Source organism: Lemur catta, chromosome 1, assembly GCF_020740605.2.
Source record: "Lemur catta isolate mLemCat1 chromosome 1, mLemCat1.pri, whole genome shotgun sequence".
Lineage (NCBI taxonomy): Eukaryota > Metazoa > Chordata > Mammalia > Primates > Lemuridae > Lemur > Lemur catta.
The window spans coordinates 208,961,714-208,988,854 of record NC_059128.1 but is presented as its reverse complement, the minus strand read 5'-3'; the positions used below and the strand labels follow the sequence as shown (position 1 = coordinate 208,988,854).

The 27,141-nt window shown below is 46.7% G+C and overlaps 1 protein-coding gene across 5 annotated transcripts in view; it reads left to right on the top strand.

The window, feature by feature from the left end:
- ABCC5 (ATP binding cassette subfamily C member 5) overlaps positions 1-18,253 on the top strand; it is an 80,361-nt gene extending 62,108 nt beyond the window's left edge. For all 5 annotated transcript variants that reach the window (XM_045539784.1, XM_045539785.1, XM_045539788.1 and 2 more), the window contains 5 exons: positions 3,481-3,640; positions 13,528-13,606; positions 14,470-14,583; positions 15,251-15,415; positions 16,794-18,253. In XM_045539784.1, coding sequence (XP_045395740.1) covers positions 3,481-3,640; positions 13,528-13,606; positions 14,470-14,583; positions 15,251-15,415; positions 16,794-16,895 — 620 coding nt within the window. In that variant the 3' untranslated portion in view covers positions 16,896-18,253. The remainder of the gene's footprint in view (positions 1-3,480; positions 3,641-13,527; positions 13,607-14,469; positions 14,584-15,250; positions 15,416-16,793) is intronic.
- The last annotated feature ends 8,888 nt before the right edge of the window (positions 18,254-27,141 follow it).

Below are 27,141 nucleotides of genomic sequence, written 5' to 3'. Positions count from 1 at the left end.
TACACATGCTGTTTTGTGACCTTGTTTTAAAACTGTTAGTATTTTCCCATGTCAATTAATGATTGCTATGCAGCATAATACAAAACTCTGTTTTGTAGATGTACTGTAATTTATATTTAACCAGTTGGTAGGGAATTGAGGTTAATTTTTCACAATTATAAGTAGCGCTGCAGTGAGCGGTCCTATTTCTAAGAAGTCAAAATTTGTGAATAATTTTAAGGGCTTTGTGACATAATGCAAGGATAGCCTCATATTTGTCAGAAACTGTGTTCCTTCGAAGGCAGAAATTATTTTTCTTGTCTGACATTAACTGTAAAGAATTGAGGCTGGGCGCAGTGGGTCATGCCTGTAATCCTAGCACTCTGGGAGGCCAAGGCGGGAGGATCGCTTGAGCTCAGGAGTTTAAGACCAGCCTGAGCAAGAGTGAGACCCCAGTCTCTACCAAAAATAGAAAAAATTGGCCAGGTGTGGTGGTGCACACCTGTAGTCCCAGTTACTTGGGAGGCTGAGGCAAGAGGATCACTTGAGCCTAGGAGTTTGAGGTTGCAGTGAGCTATGACCATGCCACTGCACTCTACCCAGGGCAACAGAGTGAGACTGTTTCAAGAAAAAAAAGGAAATAGAGAATTGGCCTTGGCTTTCCTATTAGGTGTTTTGCTTCACTTTTATTCTTAGAAATGTGTTACTATATGCCCTTTGATATCTAAGGTCAGGACCTGACTGATTTATTTCTTTCCCTCTTTCCTTCCTGAATAGTATTTCAAAGATTGAGTCTTGTCTTATTTTACTAACCTGTTATCCTTGTATTACTATAAGAGGTCTCTTTGGTTCAGCTGTCAGCTTTCTGGACTCCAGGCTTCCTTGGCATCAAAACTCATGCAGCTTTTTTTCTTGCCATTAACAACAACAGAAGTCTTTTATCTTTTCTGGCCAACTTACTTTAAAGTACCTTCTAAGGAAGAAAAGCAAAAAGCCTTTCCTGCTTTCTGTTTGAGGAAATTATTTCATATCAAGACACTGCCTCAGCCGGGCGAGGTGGCTCGTGCCTGTAATCCTAGCACTCTGGGAGGCCGAGGTGGGAGGATCATTTGAGCTCAGGATTTTGAGACCAGCCTGAGCAAGAGCGAGGCCCCATCTCTACTAAAAATAGAAAGAAATTAGCCAAACAACTAAAATATATACAAAAAATTAGCCAGGTGTGATGGTGCATGCCTGTAGTCCCAGCTACTCGGGAGGCTGAGGCAGGAGGATCACTTGAGCCCAGGAGTTTGAAGTTCCTGTGAGCTAGGCTGACGCCATGGCACTCCAGCCAGGGCAACAGAGTGAGACTCTGTCTCAAAAAAAAAAAAAAAAAAAAAAAAAAAAGACACTGTCTCCAGGTTTTTCACACTGGGAAAAGAATCTTCAGCCAAGGGTGTCGGGTGCTGGGCGGGGGGCGGGGAGGGGTTGCTGTCCCAAAGCTCTTACTTCACTCTCCCTTGAGTCCCTGCTGCCTCATTGGTCCCCAGGGATACCCCACTCTCCTGAAAGCTGACTGATGTCCCTTCCTGTGGTTTCCCGTTAACATAGATAAGACAGAGTGAAGTATGTACCAGGACTTCATTAAGAGACAGAAGAGAAATAAATAAGAAAAAGAAAACGACGATAGTCTGACTTACAAAGTCTAAACTCTAATCCTAATATAACTACTTCCAGGTTTCATGAGCCCTGGCTCTGCCATGGTCACAATGAAGGACACCACTACGAGGACTTTGTTGCCCTTCTTACCAGTACATTCCATCAGTGTAGGTTCAGAGGACTGTGAAGTCTTCCCGCCTGGGTGTCCATACCAAGGCACCTTTTGGTAAAATGGAACAACCCGACCCATTTATTCGAGCACCATTCCTTCCTTAGCTTAGATATTAAAACAAAGCACTGCCTTGGTCCTAGGGGAGTGTCTCTTCCCTCCTTATATCTGGGTAAGGGGTCCATAACCAAGTCCTCCAATCCTGAGTAGAGTCATTCATTTCTGGGAGAGAAACTGTCTTGCTACATAATAGACCAGGTTTCCCAACTTGTTTCTGGTAGATAGATGTGAGGATTATTGCATTAGGAAGATGGGTGGTTTTCAGGTTCCCATTAGGTAGTTTGACAGGGGTTTGCCCAGGGGACAGATCCCAGCAGCAAGGTTATGGCTGTAGACATGGGGCAAATCAGGCTATTTGTACCCTCAGTGACTGCTGAAGAGACAGAGTCATAGTGATCTCAGCGAGGCTCTCGTGATAGGTCTTTCAGAACTTGGGGCAGGAGAAGGGCAGAAGGATTGGGAACTAGGCATGTGGCCAAAGGAAAGTGGTCCAACAGTTAAGACTCTGTGGTTCCAAATCTAAACCATGGCTCCAGGTTGCAGAAAGGTAGACAGGACTATAGCGAAGCTCTTTTTTTTTCTTTTTGACACTATATAGGGAGCCTTTTAAATGTTTGTATCTTTTGACATAATAATTTCAGTATGAGAATTTTTCCCAAAGAAATCATCTGAGGTAGCAGTAAAGTTTCAGCCCTAAGATATATGCCACAACATTATTATAATAAGTTCTATATAAACTAAATGTACATTAGAGGGCTGGTTAAACAAGTAAGAATACTTCCACATGATGAAATGTTGCAGCCACTAAAATTTTACCTTTAAAAGTTTTTAATAATATAGTTAAGTACTTGTTATACAATGTTAAGTGAAAAAAGCAACTATAATATTGTATCTCTGGTTTGATCTTAATTCTGAGAAAAAGACTGAAAGGAAATGTGTCAAAAATTACGGTAGTGAGATTGTGAGAGACTGTCTTGTATTACCTGTATAACTTTTCAAACGAAGATTCAATTAAGAAAGCCTGTGTTGCTGGTCTCCTTAATACTGAACTCATCATTCTCTCCCCGAAACCTGCTTCTCTGCCGTAGTTTGCTGTCATGGTAGGGTCATCGACATCTGCTCATTGACTCAAGGCAAAACCTTCTTCCCGTGCATGTGTGTCCCTGGAACTTCTCCAGCTGCGGCCATGGCAATGGGAGGCCTTGTCTTAGTCTCTCTCTCAGCTCTGATAAGGCGACAGAGAGAGGGAAGGCATCTTGTCCTCTGGTTTGCCCTCCAGCTGCTTGCTGGGAGATCTGTATTCTCCCGACTTTGCCTAAGAAGTATCAGACCCTGTGTACCTGTTCCTAAGTGACCAGAAACACTTTTCCATTTTACTCTCATGGAAGTGGAATGGTCCTTCCCGCTCCTTCTCAGCCTGAAGCTTTGTGATTTGAAGCTATCTGCTTGGTAGCTCAGGAAAGTTAATCGCTTTTTGCCGTTTCTATCATTTTATACATTATCTCAGTTAATCGGTTGAAATAATAATTGCAGAGAAATAGAAAAATAGATGATTTTGCCCTGAGGATAAACCAGTTTTGTCTTGACAGAATTTGCTAATAGAGCGGCTTTTCTGCATGTCTTCTGACCATCAGGGAAGTCCTCTCTGGGGATGGCCCTCTTCCGTCTGGTGGAGTTATCTGGAGGCTGCATCAAGATTGACGGAGTGAGGATCAGTGACATTGGCCTTGCTGACCTCCGAAGCAAACTTTCCATCATTCCTCAAGAGCCCGTGCTGTTCAGTGGCACTGTCAGGTGAGGTCCTGAGCACCGCGGGCTTTGTGCCTCTCCTAGAGGCCTGCTGGGCATGTGGGACCACACGATGCTGGAGCCTCCACGTGGAGCCGAGCTCTCGCGGACTCCGGTCCAGTGCTCTCCCCCTGCACCGTGTGCTTCCTGTTGCAGAAGTGTGAAGCAGCTCCACTGCACGAGCCACTTCGTTAAGGAAATGGGGCAGGGAGGCCTGTAGCATGGTGGTAAAGAGGTCAAAGAGATTTGGGGTCAGAGCTCTGTTTTGTGGCTTCAGACAATTACCCACTCCTAAGCCTGTTTCCTCACCATAAGATGGGGATACTTTAGAGGCACATTGTTGTGAAGATTGAGTAAATCCATACAAATTATACAAGCAGAGCCTGGCAAATGCCTTCCTCAGCCTCATCACCTCATCATCCTTCCTCTGCCTCCTACTTCATGCTGTCATCTCTCCTGGGTATGCTGAAGTTGCAGTTCTAATGATGGCTTTCAGGCATAGTGCTACTCAGGTGTTGGAATTGTCCAGTATCTTCTCCCACCTTTGATACTTACTCTGGAATGATGTTTCTTTCTGAAATCTGCCAGCATGCCTAAGATAAAATTCCTCTTTGTGGCTTGTTAAAATAGTAACTAAGAAGGAAATCTGTTTATTCCTATTATCTTTACTATACTTGGCTTTTTTTTTTTTTTTTTGAGACAGAGTCTCACTCTGTTTTTTGGGCTAGAGTGCCGTGGTATGAGCCTAGCTCACAGCAACCTCAAACTCCTGGGGTCAAGTAGTCCTCCTGCCTCAGCCTCCTGAGTAGCTGGGACTACAGGCATGCACCACCATGCCCAGCTAATATTTTCTATTTTTTAGTTGCCCAGCTAATTTTTCCTATTTTTAGTAGAGACAGGGTCTCACTCTTGCTGTGGCTAGTCTTGGACTCCTAACCTCAAGCCATCCTCCAGCCTTGGCCTCTCAGAGTGCTAAGATTACAGGCATGAGCCACCACACCTGGCCAGCCTTAAGCTTCTGCCTCTTAAAAACAATGGATTTCCATAATTTGTGTCCATTTCTATTCAAAGTGCCACTCTTTGGAAATAAAAACAGCTTTAACTATATAGTTGAGCTAGATTGGACTTTTTAAAAAAATCATTCTAAAAGTTACATTGCCATGTTTTCTTTAATTTTTAGTAGTTTCCAGAAAAATTGGTACCAACTTAATTTCAAATAACCATAGGCAGTATTCAGACTTGTCTTTAAAACTAGGCCCTCCCTCTTCTTTGGAAATAGCACTTGATCTCATTTATTCAAGAAGGTTTGGTAGAGTCAGCTTAGGCTGCTATATATAACAATATCATAGACTGAGTGGCTTACACAACATAAATTTATTCCTTATAATTCTGGAGGCTAGAAACTCCAAAATGGGTGTCTGGTGAGGGCCCTCTTTCTGGTTGGCAAACACCGTCTTGTTGTGTCCTCACATGGCTTTATCTTAGTCTGTGCACATGGAGAGAGAAGAGAGAGGGCTCGTCTCTTCCTCTTCTTATAAGGGCACGAATTCCGTTATGAGGGCCCCACCCTCATGACCTCGTCATACATACTTAATTGTATCTCCCTAAGGCCCCACTTCCAAATACCATCACATTAGGGTTTCAATATATGAATTTTTGGGGTACACGTTTAGTCCATAGCAGCAAATAAACTGAATGCTCATCTGTATTCATGTACAGCCAGCACTCTTGGGTGTGTTTATTTTGGCATTTCTCTAATTGAATTTGGACAGCGTGTACTATTGATGATAATAAATCATTCCCTTTGGGTACTGAGGTAACAAGGTCAAACAAGTGACATCAGAAGAGAATTAGAACTTACTAAAGACTTAAGTCTAAAATTAAGAAATTAAAAAGTGTTGCCAAATCTGCTCTTCCCATAATCCTGTTTTTAGATGCCATGGGAACACCTTTGAAAAAAAATCGGCCGTATAATATTTGGTTCTGTCCAAAAGAACTATGTATTTTTAAAAATTGTTTCATCGTCATTTAGAAGTGAGGCACATTCAACTTTAGACTCCTTGAAAATGCTGCTATCAAGAAGCCTCAGTTAAATTTTAAGATTTTATAGCACTTCATTTGGGTTTGTGAACTGGGGGCTTCTGGAGTTAGTGGTTAAGAATTGACCATGGGCATGTGATATGCAGCTGGTGTTTGTAAACATCCTGGAACTGTAGCTTCAGTGGAATTGGGACCGTTTGTTACCTGCAGAGAAATGTGTGCTGCTTCATGGACAGCTCAGTAGTTGGTGTGCTGCTCTCCTGAGTTTGTAGATCCTGAGCTTAGAGGGCTGTTTGGGCAGTCAGCAAACTAAGAAAGTCATTTAAGTTTAATTTTCTGCCAGCTCTAATTTTGGCTTTTCAGTCAGTAGTAGACACTGAGGAAAAATTAAATCCCAGACCTTCTGTCTTCTCCTTTTATACCCCCGGCAGGGGTGGGGAGCCTGCGGCCTCCAGGCCACACATGGCCGCCCAGATCCCCAAGTGTGGCCCCTTGACCGAATCCAGACTTCACAGAACAAATATCCTCTTAATAAATCTGGATTCAGTCAAAAGGCAGTACTCAAGGATCCAGAAGGCCATAGGTTCCCCACCCCTGTGGGGCAGGTTTTTATAGATCCCAAAGAATATTGAGCTTGTGGTATATTTTCTTAGCAGATGCAAAGCCTATGATGAGTTTCCCAAGGCAACAGCAGGGTAGATCAGCTGTTTCCTCACCTGCCTCCCAGAGAGTCTGAACTTGGAAACTGTATCTCTACCACCATTAACCAGCACTGGGGGCGGGTGCATCTTGAGATACCAGCCAGCTATTAAAACTTGGAAGGAACTCTGAGAGGGAAAGCAAAGTAAAATCTAAGTCAAACAAAACTCAGAAAGTCACAAGATAGACATTTCTGAGTTCTGCATACAAATAAGTCATGGCCCAGATGATTTGGGACCACACCCCTCCCTAGATTAGCCCAAATGTCAGTCCACTCCAATACCTGTATCCCAGCCCTTTCTCCTCTGTCCGTCTCTGTTTGAGCTCTCAGCCCTGTGTTTCTGTGGCCTGTCACTTTCCTCTGCCTTTTGCCCTGATAATTGTCCCTGAGAAGAGAGGCCCCTTCTCCACCAGGCCTTAAACACATTTGCTGACCTCCCTCTCATAGCCCTGGCACTGCTTTGCTTTCCTCTCGCTTTCCCCCGAGGTCCCAGAAAGCCCAGCGCTGGCCTCTGGCCTAACCTCCCTGCTTTCTGTCCTGAGGACTGTCTGCAGCCTGGCTAGGCTGGTGGTGAGACTGGCCGTGCCCAGCTGTCACGCTAGTCTGTCTCTGAGTCTTGGTCCCTGGGGCTGATGGGAGCCTTCTCATCACCAGGAGCCCTTCTGCTCGGCATCCATTCATTAGCGTGAAGCACTGTTCTTATTTCTTCCTATTTGGATGCCCTCTCTCCTTTTGATCTGCTCATTAAATTTTCTTACTTTGGAGGAACAGCACTAGCTCTCAACTCACAATCACAGCAAAAAAAACTGAGTCCACAACTGACTGGTTCATCCTAGAGCCGAAACACCTTCAGACAGAAGCATCCTGTACTCTAGGTGGCATGGAAGTTGCTCCAAGTTTGCTGAAGCAGGTTTTTAGCATCTCAAGGCCTTTCAGTTGTTTCTAACTTACTCTTTCTTCCTCAGTTGTTTAAGGGAGTCCCCTTTTCCTTTTTTGGCAGTCTCAGTCCCTGTATAACTTGGGAATCCTGCAAAACTTCTAGTCTCTATGTCAGAAGGTAATGCCAAGTCTAGAATAACTGTCTGAAGAGGCCTGGGTGGCATCTAGCATATGTTGAAAAGTCATTCTGTGCCAGACACTGCTGCTCTAAAGAACAACACAGCGGCAATAACAGTTGCTAAGCTTATTGAGGACTTACTATGTGCCACGGATGGTCCTAAGCATTTTAATTGTCTTAATTCATCAAATACTCAAAACCTCACAAGGGTAGGTACCACTATTATGTCTATTTTATAGACAAAGAAACTGAAACCCAGAGAGTGACAGTCGATGACTGGCCCGAAGACACACGGCTACAAGTGGCAGAGCTAGAATTTGAACCTGTGCTGGCTGGCTGCAGTGTGGGCTCTGCTCACCCACTCACTGCGCTGCCTTCTGAAGTAGGTATTAGGTCATTAAATATGAAATGTCCGATTTAAAACCAGAAGTTTAGTTTTTTATTTTTATTTTTTTTTGAGACAGAGTGTCGCTTTGTTGCCCTGGCTAGAGTGAGTGCTATGGCGTCAGCCTAGCTCACAGCAACCTCAAACTCCTGGGCTCAAACCATCCTCCTGCCTCAGCCTCCCGAGTAGCTGGGACTACAGGCATGCGCCACCATGCCTGGCTAATTTTTTCTATATATATTTTTAGTTGTCCAGCTAATTTCTTTCTTTCTTTTTTTTTTTGTATTATTCAATTCTTCAATTGCATTAATCAGGGAGGGAAATCGTACAGTACCATTATATTTTATTTTTTATTTAATTTATTTATTTATATATATATATATATTTTTTTTTTCCAGCTCATCATCGGGATACATAAGTTCAGGTTATATACATTGTCCATGTCCTGCCCATCCCCCTGAGTCAGAGCCTCAAGCGTGTCCATTCTCCAGACAGTGCACCTGGCACTCACCATGTAGTCGTACCTCCATCCCCTCCCCCCACCTCCCACCTCCCCAAGTCAGCTCCTTCAAGCATGACCATTCCCCAGATGGTGTGCAACGCACTCATCATGTAGGCATACACCCATCCCCTGCCCCCAACCCCCTCTTTTTATTTTTAGTAGAGATGGGGGTCTTGCTCTTGCTCAGGCTGGTCTCAAACTCCTGACCTCGAGCGATCCTCCTGCCCCCGCCTCTCAGAGTGCTAGGATTACAGGTGTGAGCCACTGCACCTGGCCAAAAGTTTAGTTTTTTATATCTCAAACAAGAAGCAGTACAATTAATCAAAGTATGTGCCTAAACTATCAACACAGTTTTGACATCTTCACAGTAGCTTGTTTATGCCAGTTGCCAAGAATTCTGGAGATTGAGTGGCAATGAAATCGCAAAAGGCATTTTCCACAGCTTGTTCAGAATTGAATATTTTTCCTTGCAAGAAGTAATCCAAAGCCTGGAAGAAGTGGTAGTCAGATGGTTCAAGGTCTGGTGAATACGGTGGATGACAAAGAGTTTCCAAGTCCAACCTCTGTAGCTTGAGCAACATTGTTTGTGCCACATTGGTCGAGCGTTGTCTTGCAAGAGGATTGTTCTGTCTCTGTTGACCAATCTTGGCTGCTTAATCGCAAGCATCCTCCCCATTCCATACAATTCATTGCAGTAGACATCCACTGTAATGGACTGACCAGGTTTCATGAAGTTGTAGTGGGTAAAACCAGCACTGGACCACCAGACAGACACTATTAGCTTTTTTTGATAATTATTTGGTTTTGGACTGTGTTTTTGACACCTCGTCTTTATCCAGCCATTCATTGTGCGAAACGCTTGCAATTGTCAAAAAGAATCCATTTTTCATCACACATAATAATACGATGTAGAAATGGTTTGCCCTTATGTTGTGACAGCAAAGAAAGGCAACCTTCGAGAAGATTTCTCTTCTGATGCTCGTTTCATTAATGCAGTACCCATCTGTCCAGCTTATTTACCTTGCCCATTTGTTTCAAATGCTCCAGTATTGTTGGAATAGTAACACCAAACCTTGCTGCTAATTCACATGTAGGTTGAGATTGATTTGTTTCCATTTCAGCTTTCAGCTCATCATTATTCAGCTTGGTCTCAGGTCACCCACATGGCTCATTTTCAAGATTAAAAGCATCAGAACGGAAGTTCTGGAACCATCGACAAACTATGCGTTCATTAACATCTTTCCCAAACACTTTGCTGATATTTCATGTTCTGTGTGTAGCATTGGTTCCACAACAGAACTCACATTCAAAAGTAACACAGATTTTTGACTTATCCATGGTTTCACAAAAATTGCTGAAAAAAAAATTTGAAAGATAATCACAAGCCATAAACTGAGTTTGAAAGAATGAGGATGTACCTTCATAATACAAATAAAACGAGAAGTCTCCAAGTGCAAATGTCAGAGATAACAACTGTCAAACTCAGTGCTTAAGGAAATTGGACATTTCATACTTAATGACCTAATACCATGACACCACTATTAACCACAACCTTGAGAGAGACATTCCCTCTCTCCAAAATCCAGCTAGGCTTGCCTCCTCAGGCGTCTCGACCTTTAGTTATAATTCTTTTCCCACCATCTGCAAAATATCGTTTGCTTCCCACATCCTCCAAAAAATTTTTACACAATTTCTGCTGCTCTCTCTAGTAATTTTTCATTTACTCTACTTTTTTCCTCTTAACTTTTTTCACTTTATTTGTACTCTTAACAACTAAAAGCCAAAATATTTCTGAATAACTATTCTGAGCTTTCCCTTAGCTTCCTGGTAGAAGAAGGTATGTGAATCCCAACATCTGCTCTGAGGACCGAGGCTGCTGAGGAGTTGCACCGCAGCTTAGAGGACAGCGTGGTTCAGTACGGTGTCTGCTATACCAAGAGTGAATTGCTGCGTCCTCTCAGCTTCTTGGCTTCACTTAGCAGTGGTCAATAGGCTAGCTTAGGCTGTTGCTAAAAATAAAATGCAAAGAACAAAAGATGAAAATGTACTTTTGGCAACATCAGGACTCCAGGGGTTCTGATGATTAAAAATAACTGCCCTCATGTTCAGGTACTTTTTTCCTATCCATCTCCTTAACTGAACACTCTTGATGCCATGGATGCATAACTTTGCTTTCTGTCTGTGGGTGGGACTCAGGACCATCTGGCTTCTCTAATGAGGGTGTGTTTTTTTCTGTCCCTGAGTGAGATGATTCTGGTCTGCCCTGATGCGTGTCAGTATTCCTTTCACATCTGGAACCCACTGGCGAGTCTTCTGAGGCTCCTTCGCTAGTGTGATGGGCCTAGGTGGGCTGAATGTTGAGCCTGTCAGTGTATCTGCTGAGTCTTCACCCATAGAAAATCTGACGGGGCAGTCTCTGTGAGCAGGCCACTGCAGCCTTGCATACAGCAGTTCCCCGTACCCGTGGTTTCACCCCCTGTGGTTTCCGTTACCCATGGCCAACTATAGTCCAAACATATGATATACTAGAGAAAGATTTTGTGAGAGACACCATACTCATATAACTTTTATTACACTATATTGTTAGAATTGTTCTATTTTATTGTTGTTAATCTCTTAGTGTACCTAATTTATAAATTAAACTTTGTCATGGGTGTCTGTGTATAGGAAAAAACATAGTATATAGTGTTCGGTACTATTTGAGATTTCAGGCATCTACTGGGGGGCCTTGGAATGTGTCCCCTACAGATAAGGGGAGACTGTTGTATTTGCAGTTTGTCTAATAAGAGGTATCTGATGAACTCACTATAGGTATTTGTTTCCTAAGGCTACCATAACAAAGTACCACAAACTGGGTGGCTTAAAACAACAGAAATTTATTCTCATAATTCCACTGGCCCAGAGACTGAAATCAAGGTGTCAGCAGGGCCACACTCCCTCTTAAAACTGTAGGGGAGGAGCCTTGCAGCTTCTGGTAGTTTGCAGCTATCAGTGGCATTCCTTGGCTTATGGATGTATCGTTCTAGTTTATGCCTGCATTGTCATGTGACAGTTCTCCATGTGTGACTCAGCTGTCACATGGCCATCTCTTATAAGGACCAGTCTCTTATAAGGGCCTACCCTGCTCTGCTACTCCAATGTGATCTCATCTTAACTAATTATATTTGCGATGACCTTATTTCCAGATAAGGTCACATTCTTAGGTCTTGGGGGTTAGGACTTCAACATATCTTTTTGGGAGACGTAATTCAACCTATACTACTGGGCATCACTGTACAGTGTTAGAGAACACTTCCCAGGCTAAGTCGAAGGGAGTTTATCCACACATTGCTATTCTGGGCACCAACATTATGGACTCCTTCAGTCTTGAGCATGTACTTATTGAGGTTTTACTCTGTGCAGAGCACTCGACTCAGGACTTTATCAGAACTATTGCAGATCCTGTATCTAGGATCCTGTGATTATTGTGTCTACTTGGAAAATGCATTGAGTATGAGTCAGAAAACCACCAGGCTTTAAAACTAGGCATCTAACATGCCCACATGTACCTTGTCAGTTTACAGATACCAGTAATTGCTGTGTTCAGGTTCTGTACATATACTATCTTAATGTTTACAACAACCTACCTAGTAGTGTCACTCTGTCCCCACTGTACAGACAAGGAGATTGAGGAGTAATTTGTCCAAGGTCATGCAGATGTCAGAGGCAGAGCCGCAATTTGAGACCAGTCTACCTGGATCCGGTGTGTGCACACTCTCCTTCCACTGCGCTGCTCTTGGCCTGTGCTATTACAGGAGACGTATAAGTTGTGACTTATAATGCCTCTTATCAAGAAGTCTAATAAGGATGGGAGGAATAGATTCTTCTACATACACAAAGTAGTAAACAGTGTGCTGGTGCGCGGGACACAGCCGTGAATAAGATCCAGCGGGGGTGGAGGGTGGGGAGACTATGACAGTGACGAGTGCCGTAACACAGGTGGGCACAGGGACACCTGATCTAGGCTGCAAGGGGCAGGGGACTTCCTGAAGGTGACACTGTTTAAGACCTGAAGGACAAGAAGGAATTGTAGCCATAATAACAATAGTGACAGCAATAATAGCTCTCACACCCAGAGTACACCTGGACCACGTGCTGCTGTGCTTTATCCAGGTCAGATGTGGTCCTCGCAGCCACCTTGAGAGGTGGGTACTCTTATCCCCGTCCTACACACTAGGAAACTGAAGCATAGGAAGATTGGGTTAACTGGCCGAGGCCCCAGCTTGGAACTGATAGAGTCTGGCTCCAGTGCCTTTGAGGGACCAGAGTCTCACAAGCAGAAGGGTGAGGAGCCACATGTGCACGGGGGCAAGAAGGCCAAGAGGGCAGGGCCACAGTCTCCCGGCAATCCAGAGAAGCCCATGCGACAGGCCCAGAGCAGAGAGACAGACAGCCTCTCTCCTCTCAGGAAGAGTTCAGTGACGATGACCTGCTTGCCTTTGAGTGCCTGTATTTAGTAACCCCAGACATGGAGACAAATGTGCCGTAGAGCTGAAGTTCATGTTTCTCCCATAGATTTCCCTAGCTCCCGTGTGCAAGCATAATTTTATGAGCAAAGCAAATTACTCTTACTGCTTTTCAGATGACAGCCTGCAAATGCTATGTTTAGATCAAGACAAGAGACTCAAAATTACTATAACATCCCAGTTTTCTACCACCAATTCTCCACCCTCATCCTTAATATTAGGCAAAGATATTTTTCTCCTGTCTTTAACATTTCAAATCCTATTCTTTTGATACCATCCTGGAGTTCCTTGAGGAAGATACTATTGGTTCAGTTCTAAGTTTGTACATAAATAGATGTATTTTAACATATAAATGAGTAGAAAAAAATCTAGAAGAATATATGCCAGAATGTTAACAGTGTTTGTTTCTAGGGGCATCATTAGAGGTGATTAAACCATGTACTGGTTTTTGTTTTGTGTTTTGCATATCTGTATTTTTAAACATTTCTATAACTAACTTATATTATTTACATAATAAAGATAATAAAAGTTCAATCAAGTTTTATAAAAAGAAAGGGAGGCCCAGCCTCTGTCTCTGGCAGGGTGGGGAATGAGCCATCCGCGACCTTAAGGGTTTCGAGTCCCCCTTCTCTGTGCACAGGCAGCTGTTGGAATTAGGTCACTTAAATGCTGGACCACTGAGAAATTTTTGTGTTTCTCCCTAGATCAAATTTGGACCCCTTCAACCAGTACACTGAAGACCAGATTTGGGATGCCCTAGAAAGGACACACATGAAAGAATGTGTAAGTGAAGAGCCGAGGGGAGCTGTGCTAGAATTGCAAGGGGGGGACACAGCGGTGCTGTCGCTGCTCCCCTGCCCGCACTGGCTGCCGCTTCCAGGACATCTGTGGAAGGGGACTCTGGAGCCAGGCTTCCCAGGCCTTTCAGAAACTTGGGAAAAGTTGACATCTCCCGGCCCCACCTCCCACACCACCCGTGGTCATCTTGGCCTTGTACTATCTGTCGAGTGACAAGATAGTAATGACAACTCAGAATTCAGTAATACTTTTAAGTTAATCTCTGTCTTGTTAATCATAACAATATAAAATATACTTCTGAAGCATCCACATATATGCAAAAGAGCTGCTATTTATCGAGTGTGCAGAAGATGGCGCAGTGTGCGTCTGGGTCGCAGCCCTTGCAGGGTAACTCAGCAGCCGCAGTCTGCAGTTGGCACCGCCGGTCTCTAGTGTGCCTGGAGCTCAGGGTCCTGCCCTAATTCAGCTAGATAAACTCTGCTTTTCTCTCCTTCATGTTGGGCTTCCTCAAACAATCTCTGGTGAAGAATAGATTCTGCAGCTTACAAAAAGAAAAGTTTGACAGCCATAGGCCTACAGCTTTGGACTTCAGAAGGAGAGTAGTTTTCCTTACTCCATTTCGTATTGGAATTTCTGAGATATTTTGGTGGTATGAAGCTAACAGAATGTTGGGTTTGAAACGTGGACCACCCTAGAAAGTGGGGGTCGTAGTACACGTGATCATCATGCCTGTACCTTCTTTCTAGATGAGCCAGGTTCTTGGCTAGGAATTCTTTCATCTGTTTCTGGAGTTTTGAAAAATTGAGTGTAGTTTTTTACCCTTTAATCTCTATTTGCCTTGTCCCTAGATTGCTCAGCTACCTCTGAAACTTGAATCTGAAGTGATGGAGAACGGAGATAACTTCTCAGTCGGGGAGCGGCAGCTCTTGTGCATAGCGAGAGCCTTGCTCCGCCACTGTAAGGTAAGGCAGCTTGGCGGCTGGCAGGGAAGGGGGAGCCACGGAGAAGAATGGGAACATTGCAGTGTAGCCTTTCCCTGAGGCACGGGTCGGAAGGTACTTCTGACTTGGAGCCCCGTGGCACTTTTAAGAGTATGACCAGAGATGTTTGTAAATTAACCTTGATACAATTTGGTCATACAGGTTTGCAGGGAGGTGGGGGCTTGTTTGTTTCATTTTTAACTTCCCAGAGCCTTCGGCATCCAAGGATGACTTTTGTTTCTGGCCAGCAAGTAGCTGTAGTGCTGCAAACCATAGACTTGGAAGATTTAAAAATTGTAATAGACTTTCAGGTCATCAAATCCAGCCCCTTCATTTTACAAACAGGAAAAGGCAAATCCAAAAAGATTAATGTATAATACATGTTCACCAGCACAGAGAAAGCAGGGGCAAGTATTTGACTAGATCAGTATTATACGAATATGCTGTTTGCGGAAATCAAGGCAAACGTGGGTTTGAAGTTATATCAATTCTAAGCAAAAGGATATTTTTACATATGTGTGTACCTATTTGGAGAAATCAACATATGGTATAAAATGTAAATAATGAAATACATGTTAGTAAAACCTAGATTAAACAGAATGCTTAAGGAATTTATTGGCTCTCTCTTTCTCCTCTGCTTCCCTGGCAGATTCTGATTTTAGATGAAGCCACAGCTGCCATGGACACGGAGACAGACTTACTGATTCAAGAGACCATCCGAGAAGCATTTGCAGACTGCACCATGCTGACCATTGCCCATCGCTTGCACACAGTTCTAGGCTCTGATAGGATCATGGTGCTGGCCCAGGGACAGGTACTAGCTCTTCGGGGACCTTGGTTTGGCATGCAGCCTTGTCTGGAAGGAAGACTGGCCCCTGGCAGGGATGGGCTGACTGCCATCTTCAAGTGGTTCTGGGCACTCAGATAAGCTGTCACAGCAACCCTATTCTGGCAGCTATTGGGAAGGATACAGCTCTCCCAATCAAGAGATCGAATCAGACACACTCTTAGGGGATTTTCATTTTACTTTACTACTTATTCTTGTTGCTATGAGCAGACTTAAGTCAGAGGGCACATGTACTTAGTGATTCATTCACATACGCAAGAATTACCCGAGGCATATTGAGACCAGCCACCACATGTTTGATTTTGCAGTCACGCAGTGGTGCCAAACTTCTTATCCTGTTGTTCTAGGTTTTCCCACAGACTGGCCCCAGCCTGGCCTTCTTTATTTTCCACTCTTCCCTTGCAGGTGCTCTTGGCTGTAGACAATTTTGCATCCTCTAAGCTTTTTCACCTGTCTTTACTCAGTTTCTTCTACCTAAAACACCCTTTCCCCTTGTTCCCTCTCCCGTATCTCCCTTCTCACAACCTGCCTCTCCCTGAAGATGTGGCCCAAAGCCTCCAAGGGCAGGGCCATACCCATATCTTTGGGTTTCTGCAGTGTTTAGTACTACAGTTCTTTGCACAAGTAGATTTTAAGTAAATTTATGTTGGCCAAATACCTCCTTTGTGTGCCCCTGGGATGAAAGTAAATTAATGATTTGGCAGAAACAACAAGCCATTTATAATGGGTAACTTGTCTTCTATTAATAATAATATGTCTCCTTGGCCAGGGTTGTGTCCCATGCCTCTGCCCTGCGGCAAGGCAGGCTGGGAAAGTGAGTATGTGCATTTTCATCCTGTCTCGGGCGGCAGGTTCTGCCAGCAAATCATTTTTTACTGCAGTGTGATTTGCAGTGGCTGCGTAGATGTCCATCATAGGAATGGACAGTTGACTGAGTCCATTCCTTATTCCCTTTTTCCCCTCCCAAGCAGGCATCCTGAGCTCTCCCTGGTCCTCTCTGTAGGGTGAGATAACCTTGCATACTGAAATGACATTTATCTGGTGTGCCCTTAACTTGGCTGTGACTTTTCCCCCCTGTAGTTTATAGAATCTGTTGATTGATTCTTTCATTCCCAAGGCTGAAAACTGGGATTTATATGAAGGAGGTCTAGATGCCATTGTCCCTGACCTTTCCCTTACACCCTGGTTAGTTTAAAAAAAAAACAAGGCATGTCAGGGCTAGGTGAATTGTCCCGATTCCATCTTCAGGCGGCTTTGGGACTACCTCCCTTCCTGAGTGATAGATCCTCTGAATCACTCTGACTGTCCCAGAGTCACATCCTGACTTCATCTCCTTCTTTTGCAGGTGGTGGAGTTTGACACCCCATCGGTCCTTCTGTCCAATGACAGTTCCCGGTTCTATGCCATGTTTGCTGCTGCGGAGAACAAAGTCGCTGTCAAGGGCTAACTCCACCTCGTTGACGAAGTCCCTTTTCTTTGTAGCATTGCCATTCCCTGCCTGGGGCGGGCCCCTCATCGCGTCCTCCTGCCGAAACCTTGCCTTTCCCGATTTTATCTTTCGCACAGCAGTTCAGGATTGGCTTGTGTGTTTCACTTTTAGGGAGAGTCCTATTTTGATTATTGTATTTATTCCATATTCATGTAAACAGAATTTAGTTTTTGTTCTTACTTGCACTCTAAAAGGTTCAGGGAACCATTATTATAATTGTATCAGAGGCCTATAATGAAGCTTTATACGTGTAGCTATATCTATATATAATTCTGTACATAGCCTATATTTACAGTGAAAATGTAAGCTGTTTATTTTATATTAAAATAAGCACTGTGCTAATAACAGTGCATATTCCTTTCTATCATTTTTGTACAGTTTGCTGTACTAGAGATCTGGTTTTGCTATTAGACTGTAGGAAGGATAGCATTTTGTTCTTCTCTGGCTGGTGGTTTCATGGTGCCAGGTTTTCTGGGTGTCCAAAGGAAGGTGTGTGGCAATAGTGGGCTCTCCGGGGCCCCTGTGCTGCCTGCCCACCTACTCCAGGGCAGGTGGAGCAGGGCGGGGCTGCTGGAGGCCGTGCAGAGCGCCGTGGATTCTCAGGGCTCCTGCCTTCTGTCCTGGTGTCACTTATGTTTCTGTTAGGAGAGCATCGGTGCACAGCCCCAGGCTCCTTTTCCCTCCCTCCAACAGGAATAAGAATCACAGAAACATTCCTCAGAGTGGGGGGAGTTTCTTTCCTGCCTTCCTCTTTTTGCTGTTGTTTCTAAACAAAAATCAGTCTATTCACAGAGTGTCCCACTGCCTCAGGTTCCTAACGCTGGCCACTGCACAGAGCTCTCCAGCTCCTAGACCTGTTGGTTCCAAGCCCTGGAGCCAACTGCTGCTTTTTTAGGTGGTACTTTTTCAGTTGCCTGTTCCCACACCTCCACAGTTCAGTGACAGGGTTCAGGGTTTTGTGGGTCTGTTTTCCTTTCTCACTGCAGTTGTCGCACAGTCTCTTTCTCTCTCCAAAGTCTGCAACTTTAAGCAGCTCTTGCTAATCAGTGTCTCACACTGGCGTAGAAGTTTTTTGTACTGTAAAGAGACCTACCTCAGGTTGCTGATTGCTGTGTGGTTCGGTGTGTTCCCACAAACCCCCTTTGTGCTGTGGGGCTGGTAGCTCAGGTGGGCGTGGTCACTGCTGTCATCAGTTGAATGGTCAGCGTTGCATGTCGTGACCTACTAGACATTCTGTCGCCTTAGCATGTTTGCTGAACACCTTGTGGAAGCAAAAATCTGAAAAAGTGAATAAAATTATTTTGGATTTTGTAAAACTCTTGGTGTATAACATAGTTCTCTGGGAGGGGAATGAAATGGCCTTGAATGGCTTTGAAGTGCTGGAGCCCTGGATCTGACTATCCAGCAATGGAGTTACATCTGGGAAGGACCCATAGCAGAGCTGGTTGGTTGCAAGGGGCATGGGGCCCAAAATGCCTGGAATCATCTCTGGTGGCCTTAGTCCCTGCAGCCTGTGTTCCTGGGCATGGTCCCCAAATAAAGCTCCTTTGCTGCTATGCTAATTAAGAGGATAGGGAGTGGGAAAGGTGAATGTTGCAGTGAGGTGGGTGGTCAGGATAAAATATATTTAAAATGAATAGTTTGTTGGGGATTCTCAGCAATGCAAACAATATAATTGCCCTTTCAGCCAATTCATTCACATTAACCCATTGAGAATTCATTCCCATTCAGAAAGGTGCTCATTCTAAAGTTTCTGACTATATTGTGTTGAATGCAGCCAAGAAAGCTTTTACATTGTTTGGTATTCATTCTGCTGGTCATCAGTGGAAATCATATCTTAAACCCAGCCTTTTTTATAAACTCCGTGCTGTCTTGAAAATTCAGGGCCTTGGCTCTACAGTTAAAAATCCAGTTTCTCAGTTGTCACATTTCAAGTGCTCAGTAGCTGTATGTGGCTACTGTATTGTATAGTGCAGATATAGAACATGTCCATCGTAGAAAGTTCTGTTGGACAGCACTGAGCTAAATACTAACCACTTACTGGTGTACTGGATTTATCTTCCGAAAAAGTAACAAGGTCAACAGAAAGAGACCCTTCATGGTCTTCCTGTTCCAGGATGGTCTCCCTGTTCCTGTTGACATGATGCCGACTTCCCTTGTTCAATTCTGTTCTCTCACATCTCTTGGTTCTCCTCCCACCTCTCTCAACCTGCTTGGCCACTTAAAAGGAGGTACTTCCCTGACTTCTGCCCACTCCCTTTTCTCTATGGATTCTTCCACTCCCACCAGCACAGTGACAAACCTTCAGCTGTGGGCATGGCCTCTCTCCTTAGGACCAGTCTCTAGCTGCCTGTGAGGGCCTCCACTGGGCATTTCCTGGGCGCCTCAAACAGCACTCCTTGTCCTACTAATACCATTTGCCTCCTGGTCTTTCAGGCTAGAAGCCTCCAGTTCATCCTTAACTCTCCTGCCCCTTCTCTCCAAATTCAGTCCCCCCACACCTCCCTCTTCCCTCCTTGGGACCCACCTCCCTTCTTTTCATGTTGTAGTTAGAGCCTCTTAATTGGTCTCCCTGCCTCAGTGTCCCTCTCTGAACCATTGTCTACTACTGCCAAAATTTGCACCAAAAATAAAGTTGGTCAAGTACTTCTCCCTCTAGAAATCTTCAGGGGATTGTTGCCTATAGAGTGGCCCATATTCCTTACCTCGACAGTCAAGGGTGTCCGATACCTGGCTCCAACCCTTCTTTTCTACTCAGTGTTCCTCAAATTACAGGCCATATATTTTCTCACCTTTAAGTCTTTGCTGTTTTCCCAGCCTGGAATTCCTTGATCCTCTCTTGTCAAACAAAGTCATGATTTTTTTAAAATTCAGGTCAAATGTTATCTCCTCCACAAACCCTTGCTCTTCAAACCAGATTTCTCTGGGTTCCTACAACACTTTGCTGACACATCTGTTTTAAGGTTTATTTCCTTTTGCTTTGCATATGATTGCTGACTTTTTTTTTACATTTCTCAGTATTATGTGCAAACATAAGAAATGAAAACCTCTGGAAGTGTGACTAGCTCTGGGTTCCTCATGTATGTTTTCTCTTAGACTTTCACAGCCTTCGTTTTAAGAAGGCTGGCTTGTCCCAGCTGGGAGGTAGCTGTAGAAAGAGAAAACTGAACTTGGAGATAGAAGATCTGGATTAGAATTACAGCCCTCCCACTTTCTTTTTTTTTTTTTTTTGGATATAGGGTTTCATCTGTCTTCTGGGCTAGAGTGCAGTGGTATGATCATAGCTCACTGCAACCTCAAACTCCTGGGCTCAAGTGATCCTCCTGCCTTGGCCTCCCAATGTGCTAGGATTACAGGTGTGAGCCACTGTGCCTGTCCCCTCCCACTTTCTCAAGCAAATTCCTTCACCTTCTGAGTGTTGCAGAGAGGATTGGTTAGAAATTTGATGTGAAAATACCTCATACAGGGAAGGTGCTTAGCCAAAACACATCCTGTTGAATTGAGTTGTTCTTAGAGGAACAGAGGGGAATGGTCTGAGATTTGTCCATTCTTGGACTAGAATTCTGAGAAGGAAACAGCCCCATGGCCTGGGTGGCAATAATGGCTGGATTCACAAAGACCACCAAGCAGGAAGGTGCAACTTGAAGGTGCAGGGTCACCCAGCCTCTGCATGGGAGTTCCCTTTAAGAGGGGACCTTGTGGCCCACCTCCACCATCTCACAGAGGAGGCCACACCGAACAATCACACACTGAGGGCCTTGGCTAAGTAAGGAAGGGGCTAGTCACCCGGGACCTCCCATTCCAGTTGTGTGTCCCTGTGACCTGTCATCCCTGGAAGCTGATCGCACTCTGGCCCAGTGTGCTGGGTGTGTCTCTGTTCCAGGCACCTTGTCCCACCTTCAGCAGCCAGAACGCTGTGACCCTTGGGCAAGGGAGGGCGGGGAAGAAGTTTGTCAAAGTTCAACTCTCTTGGGAATGTGGAGCAGACAAGTCTCCCACTGGGGTGATAAACTCCATCTTAAAGAAAAAGCTTCAGATGCTATATTTGATTTTGAGGCTGTTCTGAGAAACATTCCTGGCCAAGATAACCAAATGACAGCTGGTGCCCAAATGGCATGTGATCAGTGGGTCACCAGGCAGATGACAGACTCCTCTTTCTATCCTACCTCCACCTCCAAAACCATAGTCATCATCACAGCCACTGCCCATCCACGCCAAAGCCTCTACTAAAGCCCTAGTGTCCACCAGCAACCCCATGACAGCCACCTCCAGGTAACCAACGCCGTATGGATTAAGTTGAACACTGGATCAGTATTCTGGGTTACATGCAAGACATTTGGACTGCGAATGGTCCCTGGCCTCAGGTAGCTCCCACGGCGGTGGGGAGAGGAAGTGGTCAGCCAAGAGTCAGGGCGTGTATGAAAGGAGCAGCGTGGAGGAGCTCTCATAACAGTCTCACTGCTGCGCTCACACAGGAACACTGAACACGTGGGGCTGGGATTTGAGGGATGCCAGGTCCCTCTATCAATGAGTCACTTCACTTAGTGGCAACTCAGGACTGTCAACAATCGCTGACACTGTTGGAGAAACCCAAGGAAAGGGAGACCTTGTCTACAGCCATACCACCCTGAACATGCCCAATTTCATCAGAAGGGGAGGCCAGGCGGCATGTGGAGTGACGCTCAGTGTAGTGAACAGAGCCAGGGAACGAGCCCCGAGGAGGGTTACGGCCAGCGTGGGAGATGGCTGGGTGTTTGAAGGTAGTGGATTGTTGGCATTGGCTAGAGAAGCTTTCAGAGACCTGTAACTCTTAAACAATGTTTAAAGGAGGGAGAAACACAACAGAGAGAGAGGAAGGCAACTTACCAAAACAGAAGGCAGCAGTTTTGTGGCAATTGTGGCAGTAATACCACTTGTACGAGCAGAGTACTTTATCCATGGCGCTGTCACACAGCATTGTCTCAGCTTATCTAAGACACCCCTACACCCCTGTGAGGTGAGCATTGTCACCACATCCACTGGAGATGACCCTGAGGATGGACAGAACTTCTAGAGGTAGAGACGCAGGGAGAAGGCACTCAGGGCAGAGGGACTGTGTGAGTTTGTCAACAACTCTGTCCACCCAGCCGTGGCTCCGGGTTCCTCCAACAATCTGTCCCTTGATTTTTTTTTTTTAATTGTAGTAAAATATACATAACATAAAAGTATAAAACTGGCCATTTTAACCATTTTAAATGTGCGGTTTGGTGGCATTAAGTGCATTGACATTGTTGTGTAATCATCACCACCATCCACCTCCAAAACTTTACATTTTCCCAAACTGAAACTCTGTGCACATTAAACAATGTCCTCGGACTCTGTAAGCCTCGAGTGGCAATGGCTCCCTATCATGGCTGCAGTCGTGCCTGTGGACACCCGACTGGAATGCGGCATCTCTGTCCTGTTGGGCACTGGCACAGCAGCCCTATGAGGAAGTTGGCCACAATCATCTCCTATCTCCTTTGAACAAATGAAGAAACTGAGGCAAGGATAGGCTAAATAACTTACTCAAGGTCACACAACTGGGCAGAACTGGGATTTAGACCCCAGCAGCCCAGTTCCAAGACAGTGGAGACACAAGAAAAGGCTAGAGAACTTGACCACTGACAAATGTGGGGTTTAGCGCAGGTGAGGAGTCCAAGCTGACCAGCGTTTGGAGCAGGTGGTGACTGGGAGAGGAGAGCAGGAGTAAGAGCCCGCTTTAGCATGCTGAGATGGAATAGCACATCCTGAGCGGAGACACTGCCGCTACTAGTGGCTTCCCCTGTCCCTGCCCAGGCAGAGGCTGAGAGAGGAGCCTCACCAGGGTGAGCTCCATGGGCTGGAGGTGAGGCTGATGCTGATGTAGGAGTGACGGTGTCCCAACCTGTCCCAGGCTGGAGCCCTGCAGCCCCGCTGAGCAGCATGGCCCGGGTGTGACTGGTGTGACCAAATGGATTTACTCCTTTGGGGAAAGACTCCTGGGGTTTGCCTCTCCCCACTACACTGCCTGGGAGCATCAGCATAAAAGTAGGGGAAGGCCGTGGGGAGAGGAAGGTGGCAGAGGGTGTGGAGAGCCTCGGGACCGGGAAGCAAAGGGGAGGACAGGAGACACAGGACCAAGGAGATGTTCTCCCTGCTCAGCGGGCTGGCTGTATTGGCTGTCTCCTTCCTGCTTCTGAAACTTGGCATCCTCTACTGGGAAAGGAGCCACCTTCCCCCTGGCCCATTCCCCTTCCCCATCCTTGGAAACCTGTGGCAACTAAGCTTTCAGCTGCACCCGAAGACACTGCTCCAGGTAGGCAATCTGTCCCCAAGTTGGAAGCCCTAAAGGGGTGAGCAGAAGAACCCTTCCTCCTTCTCAGCCCAGGGACGCTGGAGATGGAAGGAGCTGGGGTCAGACACAAGTAGGGGTGAAGCCTGGTCCTGCCACTCACTAGCTCAGGGCTGTGAGCCTCAGTTTCCTCATCTGTCAAATGTAGGGTTGTAGGTGGATTGCAAAAATTGTAGACTTTGTGCAAAGTCTACCTTAAGAGGATTCTGAGGGCAGTAGAAATCCACTGCAAATGTAACATGATGGAGAAAGCTGTACTGAACAGAACTCTACTCCAAGAGAGCACTGTGTGGCTGGAAGGACTTTCTGAAAAGCTGCTTCAGATGGGAGTTGGGGAATGGGACCCCTAAGGGCACACTCAAGTAACATTACTCAAGTAGTCACTGCACAAAGCCACCTCCAGGGTACACAGATGCGCCAGCGGGAGGGCGTCTGTTGGATTGAGTGTGCCAGGGGTGGACTGCTACTGAGAGCCATGGGCAGGACACACTGCCTTTCCCTGGTGAGGCTTGGCTCTCTTCTCAATCCGTGCTGAACAAATATTTTTTTTTTGAAACAGAGTCTCACTCTGTTGCCCAGGCTAGAGTGCTGTGGTGTCAAGCTCACAGCAACCTCAAACTCCTGGGCTTAAGCAATTCTTCTGCCTCAGCCTCCCGAGTAGCTGGGACTACAGGCATGTGCCACCATGCCGGGCTAATTTTTTTCTATATATATTTTTAGCTGTCCAGATCATTTCTTTCTATTTTTAGTAGAGACAGGGTCTCGCTCTTGCTCAGGCTGGTCTTGGACTCCTGACCTCAAGCGATCCTCCTGTCTCGGCCTCCCAGAGTGCTAGGATTACAGGTGTGAGCCACCACGTCCAGCCTGAACAAATATTTTTTAAATATCTGGTTGAAGAGATCAGAGAATTATGATCCTCAGGCTCCTTACAAACTGGAAAGAACACTACATTGGGAGTTGGGACAGCTGGGTTTGAGGTCCTGCTGGTCCTTTGCTATCTTTCTGGAGTACTTTTTTTTTTTTTTTTGAGACAGAGCCTTGCTCTGTTGCCAGGGCTAGGGTGCCGTGGCATCAGCCTAGCTCACAGCAACCTCAGACTCCTGGGCTCAAGCACTCCTCCTGCCTCAGCCTCACGAGTAGCTGGGACTACAGGCACACCCCACCACGCCTGGCTAATTTTTTCTACTTTTAGTTGAGACGGGGTCTCGCTCTTGCTCAGGCTGGTCTTGAACTTCTGAGCTCAAGCGATCCTCCTGCCTCGGCCTCCCCGAGTGCTAGGATTACAGGCATGAGCCACTGCGCCTGGCCTTGGCCTATGTTTTTTAACCCATAAAATGGAGATGATCCTACCTGCACAGACACTGAGGGGGACTCAAGTGACATATGTAAAGCCTACACAGGACATTAGCCCTCAGGAAACTGCAGTCATTATTTAACATCATCTGTAAAGTGAGTAGAGCACACCCAGCTCCCAGGGCTGATGGGGCGTGGAACTGGGCCCTGACCATTCCAAGCACTCGGGGAGGCTGTGGCCCAGGTTTGGCTTGTCTGGGGAGGGGGTGGGGGTGCTCTGAGAAGGTGCCCTGAGGTGGGTGTCACCTGGTCTCTCCGCAGCTGGCCCAGACTCACGGACGTGTGTTCACCGTGTGGGTGGGCCCGACCCCTGTCGTGGTGCTGAGCGGCTTCCAGGCGGTGAAGGAAGCACTGGTCTCCAACTCGGAGCAGTTCTCGGGCAGGCCCCTCAGCCCGCTCTTCTGGGACCTGTTTGGAGAAAGAGGCAGGCTGCCCTTCCTGTTGGGGAGGGGAGGTGGCTGGATGGTCACTGCGCTCAGGGAGTCGGGCTGGCCCAGAGCTGTTAACAGAGAGGGGACTCCCGAGAGGACTCGGGTCTCCTCAAATGCCCCTGTGGTGGGGGTGTGGAAAGGAACTCACTCTGGAGGTCAAAAGACCCGGATTCACATCTCAGTTCAGCCCCTTGCCACCTGTGTGACCTTGGGCAAGTCAGCCTCACTGTGCCCTCAGTGTTCTCGTCTGTTAGATGGGGATAACGACCGCTCTTGCCTCCCGAGGATGTGGGGGAGACCAAGCAGCTGAAATATCGAGAGTGCCCAGTACAGTGTCAGGCTCAAATGTCCCTGTTCCCTCCTCCCCCCTTCTTTATCTCCTCCTACATTTCTTGCGGGGACTCTTACAGGCAAAATCAGATTGGTGGACTGGGAGAGGGCGCAGTTGAGCCCAACTTGAGCACCCCAGGCTCACCAACCACACTCCAGATGCCCCTCGCTCACCGGTCAGAGCACCAGCCCAGAGCTGGCTGGGAAGGTCATTGGGGGTCTGCCCTCTAGGCCTGAGTGACAGCCTAGTGGTCTTGGCCTGGGAGGCTGGGAGAGGCTGGTGACTGTCCACCTCGCCCCGGACCCAGGGGTCATCTGCAGCAACAGGCACACATGGCGGCAACAGAGACGCTTCTGTTTGGTGACGCTTCGAGAGCTGGGCCTAGGTAAGCTGGCGCTGCAAGTGCAGCTGCAGGAAGAGGCAGCAGAGCTGGCTGAAGCCTTCCGCCGGGAGCAGGGTAAGACACGGGCGGGGGGCAGGCCAGGGACAGCCCACCCTAATCCCCGCACCCCACGTACACGCAGAGGAGGCTGAGCCTTGCTGCACATGCAGGGGTGTGTGTGTGCACGCGTGTCTGTGAAGCCTGGGAACGTTAACAGCAGTTTAGAGCTGGATCAGTGCAGTGGGAGTTTCTCTGAGGTGGGTGGGCAGAGGCCCAGGAATGCCCAGGTCACTGGGAAGCCAGAAGCCCTTCTTCTCTACAGCTGGGGAAGTGTTCTCCAATGACACCTAATGCCTTTCAAACCTCCAACCTTTTGCACATGGTATTGACCCTCCCAAATGACCTAGCCCACACCCCTTCCTTCCCCACTAGCTCCTCCTTTCAGACCTGGCTGAGGTCGTCCGCCCCAAGAAGTCCTCTCAGAATCCCAGGCACAGCTATGGATTTGTTCCCACCTGTGACATAGCTGCCCTACATTCTGTTGTCATTTAAAGGTTGTCTGTGTCCCACTCCTCCCTCTGCAAACCTAGTACCTGTCACAGAGCTGGCTCCTAGAAGGTGCTCAGTAAGCGTTTGTAGGGTGTGTGAATGAGGAATGAGAATGAATAAATGATAAGTAAACGAGCGTCTATATACAAGATCGGATGAGTGCTCGAGCAGTGCTCCTGGGCCTCCCCAGCCTGAGCCCTGCCCCTCTGCTCTCAGGTAGACCCTTCGACCCTCAGGCGTCCATTGTCAGGGCCACGGCCAGAGTCATCGGGGCCCTGGTGTTTGGCTACCGCTTCCTCTCGGAGGATCCCATCTTCCAGGAACTGACTCAAGCCATCGACTTTGGCCTGGCCTTTGTCAGCACCGTGTGGCGCCGGGTAACTAGCATTTGGGGAGGCAGCTATGCAGGGCACTGGACAAGGCAGGCAGGAGCCTCAGCCAGGGCCTGGCAGGAGAGAGACCGTGGGGCCTGAGTCTGGGTCCCTTAAATGGCTTCTGTTCAGCAAGCTGACAAGTTCACAGCATCAATCCTCCTTGTGTGCTTCAGCGAGAATGGGCAGGGAGTAAGAAGCAGGTTATGTCCTCAGAAATGCAGCTTTCTGGCCCTGCAATGTCCTAGCTACGCCCCAAACACATATTGCTACCATTGCTCTCATTTCTGTCTAGATTATTTTGGGGGTCATCAGATGAGAGGCAGCCCTGGGTTGCCCATGTCAGAGGCTGCAGCCCACTCTGGAGCCCCCCTGACTTGAGGACTGGCAGCTGAATAGGTCCTGGGCGGGCCTCTCTCCCCACAGCTGTACGAC